We start from the raw sequence: 16,031 nt of genomic DNA, 5'->3' as shown, positions 1-16,031 counted from the left end.
AGTTGGGCCAGAAACCACCACAGACGCTATGGTCAGGGTTCCAGGGAGAACGAGTGGAAAGTTTAAGCTTAGGCCAACCAACATAGCCCTCGACTTTTCAAAGAAATCGTTTACTCAGGTATACTGTAAATAAGGACTGTGGCAACACAGGAAACAAAGGCAGTTGGCAAGTGAAACTTCTAGAAGCTCATGAAACTGCAGATGGAAAAGGAGAGACAGGTAGTGCCAGGTTCTCTGCAGTCCTTCGGTCGTGCAGGGTGTCAAACAATCGCTGCTTCCCACACCAGGATGTTAGCCCACAGGAGGGGCTGGCGGGACCTGTCCACTGTGAGGACTGGAGGGCTTTCCAGGAAGGCTGAAGCCTCTCAGGTGAGGAGGCCTCAGTAGAAAGAAGAGCACAGCGATCACCATCCAGGCCATCAAGATCACAGTGATGCTGATGCCACTGTCACCGGAGGGCCCTGGCAATTCCCGAAGGCATTCTGTGTCCGTACAATAGGCCCGGGACTGCCGGAGCAGATTGATGAGTCTTCTCATAGCGCGTTCCTGAGAGCAAATACATTCACAGGGATCAAATCCTCCTTCAGCCATGGTTGGTTACCAGCTTGATTTTACTCAACTCTTTAAAGCCGCCCAAACAAGTGGTGGGTGGGGAGGGTGGTGACCTGGAGTATTCTGGACGCCCCTGTCGCTGCGGCTGCTGCTGGCCGCCAGCCTCCTCCCCTCCGGATTAGATAGTCAATGTCACTATTAGCCACTAGACCCGGATCTGTGTTTTGCCTTTTGTATGGGTGGGTGGATCACGAGGTTGTCAAGTGTGGGCAGAATCTGGGAGACAGCTTTGCCTATCGAGGTTGGTGTTAGTCTTTGTATGGTTACCAGGAACCAATTCCAGATCCTCTGGAAGAACAGTAAGTGATTTCAACTGCTGTGATATCTTCCCTGCCCCTTCCTCTATACTTTGATCTTTCTTTCTTTTTTTTTTTTTCTTTCTTTTCCGGAGCTGGGGACCGAATCCAGGGCCTTGCCGTTTCTATGCAAGTGGCTACAACTAAGCTAAATCCCCAACCCCTTACTTTGATCTTTCTGTAGTCTCTCTGACTCCATCTGCCATAACGAAAGACTTCATCTCATAAAACACTGTGGACAATAGCTACTATGAAAAAATACCGTAAGTTGACAGAACCTCCATTTTCACATAAATATATAAACACATAAATACACAAACATACCCAAAGAAACAAACAGACACACATAAACACACACAGAGAACGCACAAAGACACACATACACACAGCCCAAGTCATCATATTCTTTGGTAATTCTGTCCAGAGCAGAGTGGTAATAGGGATAGAAGAAAGTACTATTCCCAGCAATTTCAACTGAATACCATGTAATGCATATTTATGAGATACATATTTCACAATATTTTAGGATTCAAGTACATTATACTATATATCCTTTATTTTCAAAAGTATTGAAAGTTATGAAGAGAATTCCAGCCTAGTATCAGACTTGTGTCCATCAGAATCAGAACAGTTTGCTGTTTGAAACTTTCTTTTATTACAACTGTTTCCTAATGTCACATAGGAAACCCGGCTTCAGCCAGAAATGCCTTTAGCTACCACATGCATCTGAATCTCACCCTGGGAAAACCATGAGTATCCATGAGAGAATGTGTGTGGCTCTTTGATGTCCAGCTTTCCTGTAGGTCTCTTCTGGCTTGCACGAACACCACTCCTTGGTTCCTCCCTCTAAATGGCCGTGCAACCTTCTTGCCTTGCTCTGCTGCTGGTCACTGACAACTTGAGGAAGGTAAAAATTGCCTAGTGTGTTAGTGAAGCAGGCCTTTGAATGTCACTCTGAGGGGTTTTGGGGAGAGAATCGACGTAAAGCTCACTCTGAATGGTGGTAACACCATAACTCTCAGGCCAGGTGCCTGCACTGAATGGCACAGAGAGGAAGCTAAGAGCTAGAATTTCCCTATTTCTGCTCCCTGCTCCACCCACATAGTAAGAGTCTCATTCACATCCTGCCAGCCAGTCCACTTCTACCAACTGCACCTCTCACGGCTACACTTACCCCTTCTAGGATGGAGTCTGTGCTTCCCGACTCTGAGCCAATGGAACCCTCCTTTCTTAAAATGCTTCTGTGACAGAATGGGAAACACGACCAGTGCAGTCACTGCTTCCTTCTGCCTTTTGCAGTCTCCTCCCGCCTGGTTCCCTCACAGCCTTCGCAGTCCAATGTGTCTATAAGAAAACAGGCTAAAGATGTCACCTTAATTCTCCTTTGACTTGTCTCTGGGAAGAGCCTTTTGCTACATCAGCCCAGATAGAAGAGTGAAAGAGGAAAAAGAGAAGAGAAGACAGTAGATGGCCTAGGCAAGGGATAACTGAAGTTCTCCTTGTAACACAAGCTACTTCCCAAGATATTACCACTAATCCAGTTTCTGTGTCAATATGACCCCCAAAACCTAACCACCTATCATTAGAGCACATTTGCTGACAAAATTTTGTTGCAGTTAAATTTCTATTATATGTCTTTCAAAACACATCTAAAAGTGGAGTGGGCTTTTCCAGCTAGATTCATGACCTCCTCTCTCCCACACAGCACCCATACTCAAATCACCTGTGACATCTTGTTTCCTAAACACAGGTATGGCTGTCACTTTTACTTTTCTCCATGGGATAGTTTAGGTAGAGTGACCTGACCACACCTGCCCATCAATGATTGGCCTTCAAGCTTTAATGACTTCAGAAAATTTATGTTTGTTGATAATGGAAATCCTCCCACAGTATAAAGTCATTTGCTCCTGCTCTCAAACAGAGGAAAAGAAAGAGAGAGAAGGTCTGCCTGCTAGGCATAGTCAAGGTAGGTCAAGGCCTGTTGGCAGATTTTTCAGCCTGCTGATGTATGGAACCTTAAGAGAAGGTGTACTTGAGGCTTAAATTTCTATTGACCTTGGTGGTTAAAAACGGAGTAGTTTGGGGGATGGGAACGAATGCATTGTTTATTTTAACAATTTGTTTCTGTCAGCTTGTGGTTATGCTTCCCAGAGTGCTATAGTAAAATAGGGCTTTGAGAAATGTGCTTGTTGTTTCCTTGTACCCACCAGCAGCCCTTTCATAGCTGTCTCTTTCCTCTTCTTTTGGCCTTTCCTCATCTGCCCCTCAGAGAACCTTTCCACTTCCTACCAGTCAGTCCACCAAAGTAGGGCCATGCCGTTTCAGGAAACTGGAATTTCTGAAAAGCCCATTGAATATGGAAAGCAATATACCCCAGGATATGTCCTGCAGCTCAGAGTAAGATGTTGCAAAAAGAGGATAACTGACTGATCTCCCACTTTGTGCTTTCAAAAAGAACAAATACTTCAAAACCATAGTTTCTTCTGCCTCTCCATTACAGAATCTGATTTCAGCCCTGCACACTGTGCTCTCCTGGATCCATGGAGGCTAAGCTGCAGGTTCTGGAGATGCCAACCCCTCAGATGAATTCAATGTCTGCTCAACTCAGTCCATTCATTCACAGTTCCTGGAGTCATTGCGTCCACCGACCCAGACGCCCATCGCCGATCGAGAGTATTCCACGCAGCGGATCGAGTTCCAGCAAGCAGAAGGATCTTCAGTCACAGAGCACATTGCGGAACTTTCCTGACATGCTGGACAGAACTAAGAGGTTAGTGAGAAACAAGTTTGTGAAAAGGATCCTATGTCGCCATCTTCTGGGCAAATACAGAATTACATCCTATTACCTTACTTTGGAGTCTGAGGCTTCCTTCTAGCCTCGCATGTGCCTCTGTTCAAGACATAGATGCAAATATTCACAGCCAACCATTGGACTAAGCCTGGGAACCACAGTGAAAGAGTTAGGGAAAAGCCTGAAGGAGATGAAGGGGATTGGAACCCAATATGAAGAACAACAATTTCAATTAACTGGAGCCTTCAGAGTTCCTCGGGACTAAACTACCAACTAAAGAGGATATATGGTCCCGGCTATGGCTCCTGATACATATAGTGTAGAGCATGTGTAGCAACAACTGGCTCATCTGACATCTCTGGGATGGGAGGCAACTGGCCCTGTAGAAACTTGATGTCCCAGAGAAGGGGGATGCTAGAGGGGTGAAGAGGAAGTGGGTGGGTAGATGGAGGAGTGGCCTCTTAGAAACAAAGAGGATTGGGAGGGTATGGGGGTTCAAAGTGGAGAGACCAATGATGGGGATGACATTTGAAATGTAAACAAATAAAATGACTACTGTATAATAGATGGTAACAGATGTCTCCATAAGGACTAGATATTCATTATCTGTAACAGGTTCATTGAAAGTCAAAATCCATAACTGTTGTGACTTACTTATTATTGAAATTTCACATAGATGAACACAATCAACATTTTAACTTCTCTCCTTGCACCCATAATAAATCATTAGTTACCTTGATAAAACAATTTAAAAAGCAATTAGGGTTTCTACTCTCTTAGGCTTCGATACAGCGCCTCATTTTACTCTCCCACTCTATGTTCACTCCATTGCTGCCCTCTCCCTGTCTCTTCACATTTCACATTCCTATCCCTGACAGTGTCCCTCAGCCATCCATGAGTGAACTTGTACTTCCCTAAATGAGGACAGTCTGGCCCACGTCCCTAGACCCTCACACTAAACTGATCATACAGTCACACAGATTGAAGAATCAACAGCTAACACCCACACCCACATTTCAGTGAATATGTATCCCATTTGTCTCTTTCAGTCTGGATTGCCTCATCCAGAATGACTTTTACTAGATCCATTCATTGTCCTGCATAGTGCATGCTTCCTTTTTGCCTTTTGTAATTGTTAAGCAGCAATGCAGTGTGTAAATGCACCACGTTTTCTTTATGCATTCATCCGTTAAGGGACAACTTAAATATTTCCAAATTCTAAGCATTATAAATGAGCTTCACTGAACATGGTTGAGCAAGGGTCTGTATTCTAGGATGAATCAACATCTGGACATGAGACCTGGAGTTGTATCTTAAGGTACAACAATTTTCACCTTCCTGAAGAACCATCATACTGATCTCCGAAGTTGCTGTAGAAGTTTGCCTTTCCACCAGGAGAGTATGAATGTTCCCCTTGCTCCATAACCCAGTCAGCTTGAGTTGTCACATGTGTTATTAACCTTAGTCATACTGACAAGTGTGAAAAGTGATCTCAGAGTAATTTTGATTTGCATTTGCGTGATGTAGAAGGATGATGAATATTTCTTATGAATTTCTGTCATTTGAGTTTCTTTTATTATGAATGTTATGCTTAGATATGTAGCACTTTTTAATTATTTTTCTTCATATACAGTGTTTTAGTTTTTCCAATATATATTTATATTAGCCTGTTGGGCCCTACCTTGGAGTGTTTCCCTTCCTCCTCGCTGTGCCTTTCAGCCTACTATGGCCAGAAGTTGTTTACACCCTTGGCAGCTTCTCTCGGTCCCTGATTTGGGGCCAGGACCTTCCATGGCACCCATTCCTCTTGCTGAGCCTTTCAGCTTATTATTGTTAAGAAGTTGTTTACGCCCCTGTGTTGGGGCCGGGACTTGCCACGATGCAGATTTTTCCTGTTTTCCTATTTTCCTGGTTGGGGTTTTCACCTGCTTTATTGTTTTTCCACGGCTTTTGCCTCTGGTATATAAGGAGATCTCAGTAAAGCGTGGACAGCCTTCTTTTAACACGAATGACCCGAGTGTGTGTTTCTTCTTAACTCTTATAGGCCTATGCCCGGTTCTGAGTGTCCTGATGACACAGGCATCATCAAATGGAGGTCCCACCAAGATTGGAAAAGAGAGGACAACCTGACGAGATGGTCCCAGGAAGCCGGCCAGTGAAGGAGGGACGTATTGGGGAAAATGGGCCAGGAAAGGTCCCAGTAAGCAGGATACAGAAGCACCGTGGGCATTGAAAGCTCGTGCAAAGAAAAATAAAGATTTGGGGTAGTGGTGAGTAAACCTTGTAAAAAGGGACAAGGTAATAATGGTCAAATGTTTTTGTGTACGTGTTCTTTTAGAGTTATGCTAAAATCTAGAGAAGCAAAGTTAATTCTCATAGATGCTTTTAGTCTTTGGACCCTGATTAGAGACAGTTTACACCCTAGACAAGAGAAAAAATGGTTTGAGAAAAACATTCCTCCCAGACTCTCCACAGATGCTTTGGCAAAAGAAGGAAAGTGAGATTAAGCTTTTTAAGAGCTCTCCTAGGGACATCCTGCCTCCTTGCTGGCTCCTATTGGAGAAGTGCTTATTTCTGGTTCTGGGTCCTTTAGGTAGGATATCTGGGTCCCTTTGGTGGGACACCATCTAGCTCCTTCCCTCTATGTCTATTGTCTGTCCTTGTTGCACCAAGCTGTCCATGGATGTCAATGTATGTCTGGGTTGTGCTTCTTGTTGCTTGAATGTTTTTGTGTTTCATGTTTAAAAGAAAAAATGGTGAAAACTTTAAATGCTGGTTGATTCCCCCTTGATTTAGTTTTAAGTCCTTTCAAGAAAGGAACAAATAAATAAAACAGTTTCAATTGACCTTTGGAGCCCAGCATCCTAGATAACTGGTTATCTCTGGTGTTAACTGTCATGTGTGTCTCTGACTGAATCCTGCCTCAATGGAGGAATGTAGCTAGGAGCCTAGGTCTGTCCACTGGGGAAGCTCCCCAGGGGGCTGGCTCAATGTCTACACTAGCTGGCCTTAAAGGTGCCAGCAGCTTCAAAGCTTCTATGGTAATGGAGCTGTTAGCTGTTTCTCTTAGAGAAATCTTTGACTGTGATATTTGGAATCAACAGGTAACAAGGTGCTTCTTTTAAAATGACAGCTAAAGAAGTAAAAATGGTGTTTGATCTAAGTACTAAAGATATGTGTAGTCACTTCATTTTTTTCTGTTTGGTTTTAAATGTATAATAAGCTTTACATGTCTTGGCTATAGGTGACTGGCTTTTAAGTTATTGGGTATGGTTGAAAATTTGTAATATTTGTAATACAATGTTGGCTTAAAAAAGGAGTCATTCGAGAAAACACGTGGCATGTGCCAACCCAGGGAAACAGGTCTAGATTGGGATAATATTTTAATATAACTCTTATCATGGAAACCGGACTTGTAAAAGAATTTAGGGCAATGTCTCTTTGGTGAGGTATTAGAGCCTGCAATATCGATCCTTCATATGCAAGGCTTGGCCGTCATACTTTATAGCATGAGGAATGGACTTGGTGTTTTGGAGAGACTGGATTTTGGAGGATAGTTTGGTGGAGGGTGAGTTTTGCTTTCCAAAGATATGGCTGTGCTCTGATGTTACAAGGGAAACTTAAAGATTGTGGCTAATGATTGCCAGTGTTACATTGACTACAGTTTACAGTCTGATCACAGACAGACCTCGGGATTCTAACTCACACATATCTGTGCTTAAGAAAAAATCAAACAGGTGGAGATTGTCACAAGGGTTGATGAGGCTATGGAACTTATAAGAGCATGACAGCCTGCTTCCTCCAACTGCTATTTCAAGAAATACATATAGAATTATTATAGATTTAAAAGATTGGTCTTTTTTTTCTTTTCTTTTCTTTTCTTTTCTTTTTTTTTTTTTTGGTGCTGGGGACCAACCTGGGGCCTTGCTCTACCACTGAGCTAAATTCCCAACCCCTAAGAGATTGTTTTTATACTGTTTCTTGCACTCTTGGGTTGTTGTAAAATATTTCATTTCTTGTGTTTCCTTGGGTTTTGTTTGACTTGACCATACATTTGTATGCCTTTTTGAAAGAAAAATGTACTAATTTTTATTTATTTTGGTGAATTGTTCTTTGGATGACTTTTGTCTGTGGTTCCTCTGAATGCAGTTCCCTCGGTGGCCAGAGAGACACCAGATACTGAGTTATAAATGATGGTTAAGCACCCTGTAGGTCCTCAGAGTGAAGCCAGCAGGTTGCCCAGGTCGAACTCCAATTCTAGCTCCCAGTGCACCATGATGTGCTACAGCTTCTCTGCTTCCTCCTGCTCTTCCTTGGCCAGCAGCACCTCTGCATTCTGCCCCTCCATGGCTCTGGCTTGGGTCTCAGTTCCTCCCTCACTTTTGGGGATTTTAACTTTAAGAATGGACAGAAAGTTTACAATTTGATGTTTGCTCTATACCTGAGAAGCTTTTTTGCCAGGAAAAGGGAGTTTCCATTGCACAAAATGGGATGGTAAGACAGAGATTTCAGGAAAAAACATGGGTGAATATATTGAAACCATGACCCCTCTCAAGGCACACTCCATGAAACAACATACTCCAACTTGCATACATTTAAAGGTGAAGGAAAAAAATATTCGCCTCTGGGGAACAGTAACAACTGTAGAAATTGGACTATATGTCACATGCATGGACACTGGGTTTATACATTTCAGGAAGAAGAATATCCCTCATCCACGGTCTTTAGGTCTTTGGCTGTTAACAAAGATGTTCTATCCATTTCAAGGTCTGATACAACTCTCCCTCTCCTCAGCAACTGAGTTGTAATGAAGCAGTGAGAACTCTGAAGCTCTGGAAGGAGAGTGAGCGAATGGGTGTTCCTGGCTCAAAAGCGAGTCTCTGGAAAAGCCACTGCAGAAACTGGTCAGTCTGGGTGGAGGTAGTTAGCAAGTAAGCTATGGCATTTCCCAGTGACATCACCGGTAGTGTCTTCCCTGGAAATTCTCTTGTATCCAGGAGATACTAGAATGTTCTGTGATGTCAGCAGTGTTGTGGTGACACCAACTGCCTGAGCGATTTCCCTTCATTTCCTAATGGGTTCCCGAGGAGGCATGTTCTCCAGGATCCTCAGTCTCTTTCGGAGGGACAATCATATCCATGCAGGCACCAGACCAAGGCAGAGGGAGGCCAGCCTTCTATCATGTTGGAGAAGAAGACGAATGGAAATGTCCTTGAGGAGGTCAAGTGAGTACTGGGCAGGGCAAGGGGAGCTCCCTGGAGGAGGTTGGCTTGTGTTGGTCCTTCCAGGAGTAGGACGTATGATTTAGAGCCTCAGTCTTCCTAATGGCTGACCCAGACACAATAATTTCTGATCATTAGTTTGACAGAAAACCAAGAACTGTTATATGTCAAGGGGCTTTCCTTGGATCTCTTTAGTGTCCTGGGCAGTGTCAAAGAATACCAGGATGAGCCTTTATAAGAATAACAAAGTGTCTCTTCCACGATCGGCTGTTGAAACACTTCATTCTCAGCAGTGTCCTGTAGATTACTTGGGTAATTGATGCCAAGAGGGATACTCTCCTGGTCATATATCAAGGTCTCAGTTACTTTGTCCTTGAACACACATGATTAGGGATTCAAGATGTTAAGCAGTTTGAACTCAAGGACTTACCTGCCTCACATCAGACATTAGCTGAGAAGGTCCTCCAATTCTTCTTGTTTAGGCCAGCTTTAGAATTTCAGTGACAGAGGAATGGCTTTAGGAGGTGTGGTCTATATCTATGATGGCATATGTCATCATATGGCTCTGATGGTGGGAACAGGGAACTAGCTGAGTTCAGCTTAAAGATAGCTTTCTTGCTCTGTCAGGGATTCACTGTATCTGTAGAACTGTTCATCCTCAGACTTCTGTTTAGAGTAAGCATAGTTTTTCTTGACACTGTGTCCACATATATGCCTGTTTACTGGTATTTATCTACCTACAGAGTTTGATCAGAAGGCATCGTCCCAACCCTCCACGACACCTGTTTAAGAGGAGAGAATGAAGCGTTTGGAGAACATCAAAATTGCTCTCCAGAAGATGCAGAAGGAGAGAGATGAACTCAGGAGTATCCTGGCCGATTACCCAGGAAAGAATTTAAATGACAGGTAGTCACAATGCAAGTTCTGTTAAATCCACATTTCCTCACATCACAGTAGGCTACAACTCCAGGGTGTCCTCATGGTCAAAATCACTTTCCTGATTGCATCAGAATGTGAAGTTCAGATGGGAATGGGATGGTGGCACAGGCTATTTTAATTCCTACAAACGTAAATCATAGCCTGTGGCCTGATTGAATCACAGTCTGGGAGTGAGGGTAGTAGTGTGTGAGCTCTCATTGTGTGGTTTAAGGAGACTGGACAGGTGTTGGCTTGTGGGAATTTCTAGGTGCTCTGATTATGACCAATCATTGTTGTAATTGACGTGGAGGTGCTTTGGGTTCAATAGGTCCTGTGAAGAGCTGGAGGGGCCCAATCCCACTTGCTGCCTCACAGTGTGTGACTGGACTGACAACAGGGGATCACTGGTTTTCTCTGATTTTATTCATTGTATTTGGAGATAATGCCACATCCTTATATTTAATTGGCATTCTAATTGTATTTGAGAGAGAGAGAGAGAGTGTGTGTTTTGTGTGAGTTTGTGTGTGTGTATGCATGTGTGAGTGTGTTTGTGTGTATCACTTAAGATCTGGGTATTCTATGTACTGATTTGGCCTGAGAATTATCCTGTGTCAATTTCCATGGCATGATAATGATGAGGGTGAGAGCCTCACTGTGAGCAGTAGAACATTTCACATCTGCTCAGGTGGACGCACATGGGAATCTCCTGGTGCGTGTTATAAATTCTTTTCCCTGTAAATACTGTTCATGTTCCTTTGTGTTTTCATGTAGCAATAGATTCTATGATTGAGAATTGTTACCTAAGAACAGGAGAATAGTCTTCATGGGCTTAAGTTGGAGCCTGGATTGTGACACAGGGTCCTCGAATGTTCTTGGCAAGCTACTCTATTCCTTCAAACCCCCTCAGGGAGCTCAAGCAAATCAGCTCCCTCCTTCTGTTTCCTGGCACTGCTGTCTCCGTGTTCACAATAATAAACTTAATAAATATCAAATGACCCAGTACCAAGAAGCAAGGGCGTGGCATGTCCTAGGCTGGGGTAGTTCAGGATTCAGTCTGAATTCATGTAATTCTTGAATCCTTCATTCATAATGTTATTTCATCCTTGGACCATGCCTTACCACAGGAACAACTTTGAGTCTGAAATGCTCACGATGCAGCACCAGGAAGTGATGACCGACATGAAGAAAATGAGCGAGCAGGTCAATAGAGCTTTGGTCAAATGTACACACCTCACACTGGAAAATGACTGGTACTGGTGAGTAACTTACAAGGTTGTGACCCCAGCACAGGGCACAGCATGTGTCAGCCCATTCTTATCTTTGAAGTAAAGTGAGGATCAGGCTTTTTAGTGTTTGAAGCAGACCAGGAAGCCTGTCTCTAAGGAAGGCTCTAGGACACACAGGACACAGAAAGATTGGCCTCCAAGCGACATTCTAATAAAATGGACAAATAAGCACACATGGGGATTAAGTCCTCTTCTGGGAAAAACTTGAATCAATGGTGTCAGGTTTTTGAGAAGTGCCCTGAGTCTTCTGGAATGTGGCTCTTTTCTCCATTTGACCTGTCTCTAGGTCATGCTCCATGGCTACTGTGGACTTGGACTATAATCTGGGACTCTCTTCAGATCAGGACCCTAGAAGGAGTAATGGACTTGGAGACGTGGGAGGAAGTTGGAGACTGGCTGGGAGTCACCATTTTTTCTTTGTGTCTCAGCCGCAGCTTCTGCCCCCTCCTAACTGAGTTGTTTGAGCTGAAGAACAATGCCCAGAGAGCACGGCATGAGAACAGGGAGCTTCTATGGGAACAGATTGCACTGGAAGAGTCTATTAAGGAAACAACAAGGTTCTGTGGGGAAGCCAGTATGAAAATCCGTGTAACAAGCAGCCTCAGGTAGGATGAATGAAGCATCAAGGGCAGGTTTTCCTGATATCTAAGCATAAACCAAGTCAAACCAGTTTAACCTTCTCCACCTTATCCAGACACTCTCCTAGGTCTCATCCAGTTGTTCATCTCTTTGAACATTTACAAAACTTTCTGTGATGTTAGCTTCATGCAAGAAACTGGAGGATTGACAACCAAATCCTCCTGCTCAACTAGAAAATGCATTTCCTTAAGGGGGATCTGTTGATCACACACTGCACACTTACATGCCATTATGCTAGAGGGATGCCATGAGGTAGCCGTCTTTGTAGTGCACAGAACTGATTAGAGTTCAGTTCAATTGCCAAAAGAATGGCTCTCATTGTCAATTATGATGGGGCTTGTGGACTTTCTCTCCTTTTCCCCGTACATTGAAAATGGTCCCTCCTGCCTGTCCAAATCGTGGTTTCTAGTGACAGAGCTTGAGAAGCGGTTTTGTCCGTCCTGTTTTATGTCAGTGTTTTAGTGTTCTTTCCTGTGGCTTATGTCCTGGAGCTGACTGGATGAACAGGGATGTAGGAAAGACTTCTCTCAGGGTGAGGGTTTGTGTGAGATATGTGAGGATTAGAGGGATATTTTTGTCCAGCTCTCTCAACCTAGTGTGCCCAAGAAGTGCATTCCCTACACAGGTTTACTCTATAAGGGATGGATAGCAGTGTCTAAGCTCTCACTTGACACATTTCCTTTGCCTAATCTGCATTCAAAAACTGTTCTTCCAGCATGATGGCCTCCCCATTCTTTTCTGCTTCTCACTTATGATTTCTGTTCTCTCTCTCTCTCTCTCTCTCTCTCTCTCTCTCTCTCTCTCTCTCTCTCTCTCTCTCCCCCCCCTCTCTCCATCTCTTTCTGACTCTGTGTGTGGGGTGGTGTTTTTTGTGTGTTTGTGGGTACATATATGTGTGATCATGTTTATGACTATGGTGCATATTGTACTTTGGAAGTTGTTTGTTTTAATTGTTTGTGATATGGGGGTCTTATATATATAAGTGTGTGTATATGTGTGCTTTTTCACATGTGTGTGTGAAGTCATCAAGTTTCTGAACACAGACACATATATATATTTATATATATTGTATAAGTCTATATGTGCATATTTAGAAACATGTAAAAGTATACACACACACACACACACACACACACACACACACACACACACACACACACACACCACAAACACTCTGAGAGAGAAAGAAGAAGAGAAAACATAATCTTTCCAATTACATTTTAAACTGTTCTTAATGGGGTCTTGATCACTATTCAAACTATTTACACTGGGAAAACTATTCATAAACATTGATATTACTTGGAGAAAACTCAGGAATAGGGTACAGGGATGTGAGGAGAGGCTGCTGTGTGAAATCTATATACCTCAGTATAGAAACTGATGACTCAGAGCTCTTCTGCCTTCTTTGCTCTCGGTGTATAGTAACACTGGAAGGTCATGTGGCTTGTTGTGTCTTCTCAACATCCTGGTTATGTTAATCGTTACCTGCCACCACTTTCTTTCCAGATTGGCCTAATTGGTTGAATATACCTTGGCTTTGGAGTTTGGCCTGGAATTTGTTAATTGGAAGATTAATTTGCTTAGAGTTGAATCTGCAAGCAGAAGATGTCCAGGAGTTATGCTGAGGTGGAATCACATCTTTGCCTCAGACAGAAACTTAGGCTCAAAATCGTCCAAAGCACTCACCCTGTGTTGTGTTGTGGCAATCTTAACCATTGTTATTCAAAATCATTTGATCTGAGTGAAAATCATCTGTAAGGAGGGTTTAGAACAGTGATGACCCTCAGACATTGCTGGAGGTGTCAAATGGGTAGCCCTGTGAGAAGCAGTGTACAACTCTTGTCAAAGTTCAACCTTTTGACACAGCGATTCCAGAACAAGAAGTAGGTGTGAGCAGAGAAACTGTGGCACATTAGTGTTTAGTGGTTCACCTCAGAGCAGCCATGAAGCAAAATTACCCAGATGTCCATCAGTCAGAAAGTGAAAAGGTACAATGTTGTCCAGCCCTTCCATGGACTGCGGCTGAGTTTGATTATACCTGCCAGCATTTGGCTTTGAATTAGTCAGCCTTATCTTACTGGAATTATATCTGATAGCATCCCAGTACAAGTTTTACCTTGGATTGTGGTTATGGAGATTTCCTAGCTGTTTGTGCTGGTAGTTTGTTTCCCCTGTCAGGTACTGTATGGTAAAGGGACCTCATATTGAAAAATGCAGCTCACTTTGCAGTGAGCAGAGGACTGAAGAGGCTCAGCTGCCCCCCCCCCCCAGTGCTCTGATTCCTGAAATCAGCCTCCTGTGCACGGCCTTGTGACCTTGCTAAACAGGCTTGGCTAACAGGCCTAGATGTCACATTTCTAATTTCTGATTTTCAGGGGAATACACTTTATTGGCTGAGCTGTCTTTAGGCTATGCTCACGGTGTACTTACTCCACTCCAGGTTTTTTTTTTCTTATGCCACAATAGTAGACTGGGTGATCCCTTCTATTACCATTAACTGGGAAACTAACCACATTCTGCAAAATACTCTGCTTGTATATGTGAACAAATATATTTGGGTGAGTTCAAAAGTGTGTATGTCTGGGTGTCTGTCTGTCTGTGTCTGTATACATGTATGTCTCCATGGACAATATAATCTTCTAATGACCAGGATGAGGAGAGAATGGAGGAAAGTCTGCAGGACCCCCTGAATCAGCAAAAACTGGTCACTGAGCAAAAGGCCTTTTCTGAGAAGATGCAGCATCATTTCGGTGTCACTGAGAGGATTTGAAAGCACAGGATGAGAGGACCCAAGTAGATTCCCTGTACTTATAAACTGTCTTATTGGGTGTGTGGCTTTCTCCATAGTTCTCAGCACCTGTCACCTAGGAGCAGCTCAGAATATTTTTCTTGTCCATTTTAAAAGAAATTCCATCCATGAAGTGTATGTGATCCATAGAGATTCTGGATATTGTGTACTGATCCCTCCAGTCTGTGCTCTCTTGTATTATCTGAGCCCAGTGCCTTTAGGTCTCCCCACAAATAGTTTTACGATACACATAAACAAAGGAGTGGTATAGTTTATGTTCTGCATGAGTATCTCCTTTGGACTTCAATGCCTACCCTCGGCAAGATTTCCATGCAGCATATTCTTGCCAAGTATAATATCACTTCAGTGTGCATGTACTTCTTGAGATATTGTTTCTCTGGATCTTTGCAGATTTTGAGGTTGTCATGTGGACCCCAGGCATATTCCTGCACTGGAGGAATAATAATAGTCTTCATTTCAGTGATGGCCAGACTTCCAAGGCCTTCCTATTGTTTTCTAGTTTGTTCATATCTCTCCTCATCTGACATTGAGACATTGCTACATGATATTAAAATATAATGTATACGTATGATTGGAATTATCTGCTGTTCACTGTTTAATTTTTAGCAGTTTTAAAAGCTGGGAAAATATGCAGGCCTGTGGGATCTCTTACCCTTCTCTCTTGGGCATGAGAGAATGACCTCAGATGAAAGATCATCCTGGATTATCCTGCTGAATTGTGCTGCTGTGTATGGGATAAGTGACATGGCAGGTCCTCACCAGGTCTTTTCCACCCCTAGGTCTGAACACTGCAGCAGAAGCTTTCCCAGGGCCCAGACCAGGACTACAGCTCTCAGAGACAGGACTGTCCACCAGGAGCACTGAGGGTGCAAAAATTGACACCACCTCCCGCATCTCAGTCCTTGTAACCATACCAATCCTGGGCTGAATTTGAAAGACCTTGAGATGTGACCTGGAACACGCCTCACGTTTAACCTTTTGACGACTTGTCCATCAACAACCAACCACTCCGAGTGAGGGAGGTCTACATTCATCTTGAGGAGATTTTTACCATCTTACCTGCCGTTCTGCTGTGTTTGCAAGGCCAGCAACAGGCTGGAGTTATATGTTGAAGAATCAGCAGGAATTGAATGCTGACTAATTTACTTGTTATATTTGTTTTTAGTTTGAAGTTTGGTTTTATGCATTTGGTTTTATTTGTTTACGTTTGAAGTTTTGTTATTTATTTGTTAACTTTAGTTTTTTAATTAATATGCTATATTCTTAAGGCTATATACATTGAACTCATTGACTCCCCACTTTAAAATGTTCTCGAATAAATTAATTTTTGCCAATAAATAAAAATGTGACCTTTAACCCTTCACTCACCAGACCGTCCTGAGTCGTGTGTGGTTCTTCCTCCTGTAACAGCACAAGTGTAAGGCAACAGTGGTGTTCTACAAATCTCATGCAGCTTAG

The 16,031-nt window shown here is 43.1% G+C and overlaps 2 protein-coding genes and 1 pseudogene across 2 annotated transcripts in view; 2 read left to right on the top strand and 1 right to left on the bottom strand.

Moving 5' to 3' along the window:
* Positions 1–16,031, top strand: part of LOC134481937 (disks large homolog 5-like) — a 139,451-nt gene that overhangs the window by 77,949 nt on the left and 45,471 nt on the right. The gene's annotated exons all lie outside the window — the stretch shown is intronic.
* LOC148000677 (disks large homolog 5-like) lies at positions 198–15,945 on the top strand. Its single transcript, XM_087586917.1, has 10 exons — positions 198–592; positions 3,532–3,678; positions 4,974–5,098; positions 5,744–5,969; positions 8,494–8,603; positions 8,697–8,924; positions 9,665–9,827; positions 10,964–11,095; positions 11,554–11,730; positions 15,353–15,945. The coding sequence occupies exons 7-10, from the start codon at positions 9,721–9,723 to the stop codon at positions 15,435–15,437; spliced, it is 501 nt and encodes a 166-aa protein (XP_087443043.1). The 5' UTR covers positions 198–592; positions 3,532–3,678; positions 4,974–5,098; positions 5,744–5,969; positions 8,494–8,603; positions 8,697–8,924; positions 9,665–9,720; the 3' UTR covers positions 15,438–15,945.
* Positions 292–602, bottom strand: LOC120096904 (small integral membrane protein 14-like; annotated as a pseudogene).

This window comes from Rattus norvegicus, chromosome 15 (genome assembly GCF_021556685.1).
Source record: "Rattus norvegicus strain SHRSP/BbbUtx chromosome 15, alternate assembly SHRSP_T2T, whole genome shotgun sequence".
NCBI lineage: Eukaryota > Metazoa > Chordata > Mammalia > Rodentia > Muridae > Rattus > Rattus norvegicus.
The sequence above is the reverse complement of the archived record's forward strand: the minus strand, read 5'-3'. Positions and strand labels throughout refer to the sequence as shown.